Source organism: Echinops telfairi, unplaced genomic scaffold (genome assembly GCF_000313985.2).
Source record: "Echinops telfairi isolate 266 unplaced genomic scaffold, ASM31398v2 ScPeMD7_7421;HRSCAF=8459, whole genome shotgun sequence".
NCBI classification, from domain to species: Eukaryota; Metazoa; Chordata; class Mammalia; order Afrosoricida; family Tenrecidae; genus Echinops; species Echinops telfairi.
The window spans coordinates 11,881,443-11,887,442 of record NW_022111321.1 but is presented as its reverse complement, the minus strand read 5'-3'; the positions used below and the strand labels follow the sequence as shown (position 1 = coordinate 11,887,442).

At 43.4% G+C, this 6,000-nt stretch overlaps 1 protein-coding gene across 1 annotated transcript in view; it reads left to right on the top strand.

The window, feature by feature from the left end:
- Positions 1-849: 849 nt before the first annotated feature.
- MMP20 (matrix metallopeptidase 20) overlaps positions 850-6,000 on the top strand; it is a 52,319-nt gene continuing 47,168 nt past the window's right edge. Inside the window, exon 1 of the mRNA XM_004709009.1 lies at positions 850-975. Within this exon, the coding sequence (XP_004709066.1) occupies positions 850-975 (126 nt within the window). The remainder of the gene's footprint in view (positions 976-6,000) is intronic.

The window sequence follows — 6,000 nt, the reverse complement described above, 5'->3', positions numbered from 1 at the left end:
ACCCCGAGAGGGTCACTACGAGTCACCATTGACTGGACGGCAGAGGCTTTTGTTTGTATACAAAGTGCTTGTCCAACCACCCAACGTCATTTCTCCATACCACCCCTAGATCACAGCCCATCTTAATCAGAACAAGGAAAAAATAGATAGAATACACCCTCTGTTAGCCAGAATGGTCAGAGAAGGAGGAGTCCTGACTAATATTTGGGTTAGCTAAGGAAGTATTGTAGTGACTGATTCAACAAGCTTTCTAACAGGTATCAGTTCACTTCTACCCTAAGTCAGCACAGTGTAATATAATGTCTCCGTGATGACTCAGGATCCTACTTGTCTCACAACCATCATTATGAACAGCACTCATTACCAAGAAATGCCTAAAAGGATGCAGAAGATATAGGCGATTGGACCGAATGTATGGGGAGCCCAGGATTACGGAGAGACCAAACTAATTTCTCTTTTCATCCTTTCCTTTCTTTGCGATCAGAATTGGGAAAGGTTCCCAAATTAACACTAGTCAAATGTTCCAAGGGAGTCGGGCACAAATTCATCCAGGTGAGCCCAAGTTTGTGTCAAAGCCGATCAACTTCATTAACCTAAAAAGTGACATTTTTCTCCCTGGTCACTTGGTAAATCACACAGGAGGAAGCTTTCCCTGGCTCCTGTGTACTGTTGAGGAACCCCATCATCAGGGAGAGAAACGAGCTGTGTAATTACAGTTTGAGACATGAATCATCCTCGCTCTGAGGGCCCAGACCTGTGTGGCTCTATAAAAGCAGCTGAAGGTCGAAGTGCAAATGTGCACTGTCTGCCGTCCCCGGGCTGTTATAATTACCCAGCCACCAGGAGGAGATGAAGGTGCTCCCTGCATCTGGCCTCGTCGTCCTCCTCATCACCGCTTTGAAGTGTTCCACGGCAGCCCCCTCCCTGTTTGCAGCCACTTCCAGGACCTCAAGGAACAACTACCACCTTGCCCAGGTTGGTCAATCTTTGCACGATTCCCTCTTCCTGCCCTGCCCTCCAGGACAACCTGGAAAGGGAAAATAAGTAAAAATCGGTTCCTCTTTTAAAGCCATTTTATAATCCACTGACGTCTAATAGATACTGTCTCTTGGTCATTGAAAACCAACCTCTGGTACATAGTAAGTGCACATGAACACATCATGACCGAGTACATGAAAGAATAAATGCCTGTCTAGATGTCTCATCCCTTACACTTGGGAGTGGCTTACAAAAGTACATGCAATGCAATGCTTTTAAACAAAGTTAAAACTATTTGAGGAATTGTGGGGGGAGGGAGAAAGAGGATTGTGGCAAGGTGTGCAGACTAGATGTAGATGATCGATTTAGGGGTAAGCTTCCTAACAGTCACATCAAAAGATTTCCCGTGTTTAATTTTTTTTAATAACTCTTGTATTCGGGATAATTTTAACTGAAATTAAAAGTGGATCAAGTTTTTCCTCTGTGCTGAACCTCTTTTATTCAAAGGGCATTCCTTTCTAAAGTCTATTTCTGAACCACAGGCAGTCCCTGGATCATGAACAAAGTCTGTTTCTACAACGGCCTTTCAAGTTGAATTTGTATGCACGTCCTAAGAGTTAGGTATTGTTCATTTCTAACATCAGTTAGTTAAATGGTTGTCTTACGACATAATACGTAATGTAATTTTCAATGCATAAACACTAAAGAAACACTTCCAGATACCTAAAAGAGCATTAACACAATATTATAATAATATTAATGCTTTGACGTGTGTAGAAAAATAGTACTCGTTCATTACTATGAACCATGGCATGTACTTGAAAAGTTTAAGCTAATAAGCTTTGGGAAGGTTGATTCATCACTTGTTACCCAGGAACTGTCTATATCTTATTTGCTTACTCTTTCTTGTTTTTCTTTTTAAAATATCTCCCATTTGACTGTCAAAAATGATTTTTTACATGTGATCTATAGTCAAATTTTTCAGTAAGTGATTTAAAAATGGCTCAATGGGTATTTACTTCCAAGTGGTTTTGCACGTTACAGGAATGTGGCAATCCTTCATCGAAAGGATGGGTCACCAAGGATGAAATTTCCCCGTTAGTGGAAGGTGTGCGGCAGGGTCGGTTTTGCATAGGGCCTTGTGTGTCAGGAATCTGTGACTACCAATTCTGCCCCAAGTTTGCGTTCCCTCCTGCCAGGCTACACCTGTGTGCAGCTCAGATAGTCACATTCAAAACTGGCTTCCCACGGTGCACACCCACACGTCCCCGCAGGCTATAGACAGCTCTTGCCCGTTCTAATTGACCGATTCCCTACCACACCACCCGCTAACCATTTTGAATACCAGCCCTGCATATAATCCTCTTAGTGGATGCTCAGTCCAGGCCTGGTGAATTGAATTTCCTTTGACTTAAGCACAGTATTTTGAGGAGCTAAATTCAAAATAACTTGGAATACCTCATTCAATTTCAAGTTGTAATTTATAGCTACCACCAAGCTGTGGACCCCGTTTCTCCACATACATCTTGCCTCCAGTTAGCACCATGGCACTCAGAGACCCGATAACTGCAGAGGCTTTGCGTTTCCCATTGGGAGGGCTGCTTCTGAAGTCAGAATAGATCAGAGACCTTGGTTCTAGTCTCGTTAGTCACCATTGGCCTTGGTCCAAACCTGGACACAAGCACTGATTTATATATTGTCAATAGCTGCTGTCCAGCTAGTATATAGCCTCCCATGCTGAAAAGAACAATTATCTGGCCTTTAGAGATAAGATTAGTCACCCCTGACCAGTCTGCAGGAATAAGGCCAGAGTCTATCCTAGGCAGGTATGTATGGGAAGAATGGGATCACCTTGGTATATTGAAGGATTTATCCAAATATGTCAGCACTCCCTGGTCTTCCTTATGACATATTGTCCGAAAAGCTTAAACCAGAGAGCAAGAACACCTTGCCACATGGCAAGCATGGGAATGATGAAAGATATCAACAAGCAAGCCAATCAATAAGTAGACAAGATCACTTCTGGAAGTAACAAGGGATGTTGGAAAAATTACAATCAAGATTATAATTGGGAATGAAATAATAATTGGGACAGAGGGTCCCCATCGCTGATTAGTCTGGAAAGAACCCTTTGAGGACGTGGCATCGGAGATGATCCTGAACTACCTGAAAAGGTGTCTGATATGAAGCCCCAGGGACAGGGCCGTTCAAAGAAAAGAGCATGTCAATGGCAGTGTGTGAAGGAGCCTGAAGTGTGGGAAGAGCTAGGAGATCAAGGATGAGGAACACCAGAGGACTCCTAGAGGCAAATCTGAACTACAGGACCCTCTGGTAGCCCGGGGCAGGTCAAACATGACTCTCCTCTGTCCAAATTTTCACTAAGAAAAAACAAATGATTTCTTGTGCCTTGAACGCATCAGTGTTTCCTACTACTGCACACTACTTGCTCCCACACTAAGGCACACCCCATCTACACTTGAAAGCGTGAATGGGTGTTTAATTTATGTATTTAATGCTACCATCAAGTTGACTGTTCCACATAGGTACCCCTAGTGTGTCACTATAGAACTGTCATCCATGGGTTTTCAAAGCCTGGTTTTTTTTGGAAGGAGATCACAAAACCTTTCTTCTGAGCCTCCTCTGGCTCCTCAACTTAGCCTCCAAGCTTTCAGTTAGCAGCCAACAAATGTGTCTTTGAAGAATTACAGTCAGAGCGCTCCTTCGAGGCCGGGATGGCAGGACTTCATCTCCAGCACTTTGCACGTACTGTCACCAAGGAGCCCTCCTGCAGAAGGACAGCGTGCCTGGTGGAGGGGAGGACTGGACAGGCTGGATGGACACGGGGGGAGAGCCATTGTGACGACGGTGCAGAACCAGACAGTGCTTCGCTCTCCTGTGCCCAGGGCCCCTGTGCGTCGAACAATCTCGTCAGCCCCTACAACATACCAAATGGATATGTGCTATATTTAAATATGTATAACTTTGGAAACGTGTATATTACTCTTCATTCCACCACTAGCATATGAACACTGTTAGTCTCTCTAGTCTTTCAAAACATCTTCCAATAACTTGGAGCCAGGATTCAGGTGAGGCAAGGTGGGACTATGTTTATTTTTAAATGTGGTATGTTGTTTAGCATGGATTTTCTCATATATTTTTATTTACTTAATATTATTTATCTTAATCACTGCGCTTCTGGTACTTCCTCACTTACTTGACCCTCATACTGACTTAGGATGATGCAACTGCGTGGGTAGCCATAACCAAACCCTTTGGGGTCACTAACATGGTTTGCTCCATCCCAGTAGTTGTAAGTATGCCTTATGCTGAATGATTCATGAGTCTCAAGGAGCCCTGAAACACTCTAGGATAAGCATTGGGCTGTTAACCTCAAGGTCAGTGGTTCAAACCCACCAGCTGCCCCACGGGAAATAGATCAGGCTGTCTGCTTCCATAAATGTCTATAGTCCCCAATACCCTATGGAGCAGTTCTCTCCTGTCCTGTAGGGTTGCTATAGGTAGATCGATTCGATGGCAGTGTGACCTTGAGCACCTTTCTTTCCTTGACCTTCATTGTGAAACAGTATTAGAACGCAGAGTATAGCACATAACTTACAAAAGAACAAAAGATTTGAAATGAAAAATTAAAGTCAAGCCTTAGAAAGATACCCCAACACTACAATCCAGGGACTTCGCTCTTGGTATATGATATCTGTAAAAAGATCAATAGTTTAAATAAGCCTAAAAGGAAAAAAACTGTCTCAGAAAGTAAAAAGCATCCAGTCTTACTCACAAGCTCACCTCTGAGAAGCACATCTCAAGCATCGCATCATCACAGCCTCCACCTGTGCTCAAGCGGATGCTTCGCAGAGCGGTGCCTTCTTGCAGAACAAGATCAGAAACACAGCGTGATCACCTGAGATTGCCCAACCTGGGGTGGAAATGGGTCCAAACAATCGCACGTTCACTTCAGAGGTCCCCACCCAGGTGTCTGGTCGGGGTGCTCTCCCTTTTCTTCTCTTGGGTCCTCTGCTCCCCTAAGACCTCCAGGAGGGATTGCCACTAGGTCAGCGTGAGCTCCAGGAATGAAGTAAAGAGTCTGTCCCAACAACAGCATTTACCCTCCTTATAGAAACCTTTGGCTACAGGAAAGAATGAGAAGTCTCTGGTGGCACAAGCAGTTGGTGCTAAACTACAAATCAAAATAGTTGTTGATTCAAACTCACCCATCAATAGCTCGCAAGAAAGATCTGGTGATGAGCATTCATAAAAATTACAGCCAAGAAAACCCCATGGAGCAGCGCTGCTCTGTAACATGTAGAGTTTCCAGGTATTATATATAATTCTGTGGGGGGGGGGGGGACTGGGCTGCTAACCACCCACGATTGGCACAATTTAAACCCACCAGACACTCCTCAGGAGAAAGTTGAGGCTGCGTGCTCCTAAATAGATTTACCAACTCAGAAACTCTGTACAAGGTTGCTACAGAGTTAATTAAGTTGAAGGCAATAGGTTTGCTTTGAGGTCGATACATATAGATGCGTGTGTATAAATATCTGGTTTATATAATTACAGAATAGTGATCATAATCTGGGTAACAATTTCTCTTCTGATTGTCTCAGCATATTTCCATGGCATTGAGAGCATTACTCCATGTCATCAAAATGTTTTTCAGAAATGTGATCTTACAGAGGTTATAAATAACATAATCCAAAGGAGGGAATGGTATCAGAGCTTAAATTGTCAACACCTGGTTTGCAGAAAGCTCTGGATGACAGTAGAAGCCCAAAAAGCATTTTCAGGATCCACACATGGTTAAGTTTCCGGGGAATCCCCTCCAATCATAGTTGAGGGCTTTGAACACTCTGTTATCAGACAACTCATTATAAAGTTGGTTATGGAAGATGTAGTTAAGTCAAAATGTAGTATCTTATAATTCAATCACCCTTTTGATGCATTTGAACCTGCTTCGGTTTTTTAAAAGTGAAGGAGAAACAGATGTGCATTCAGCTCCTGGTGCGG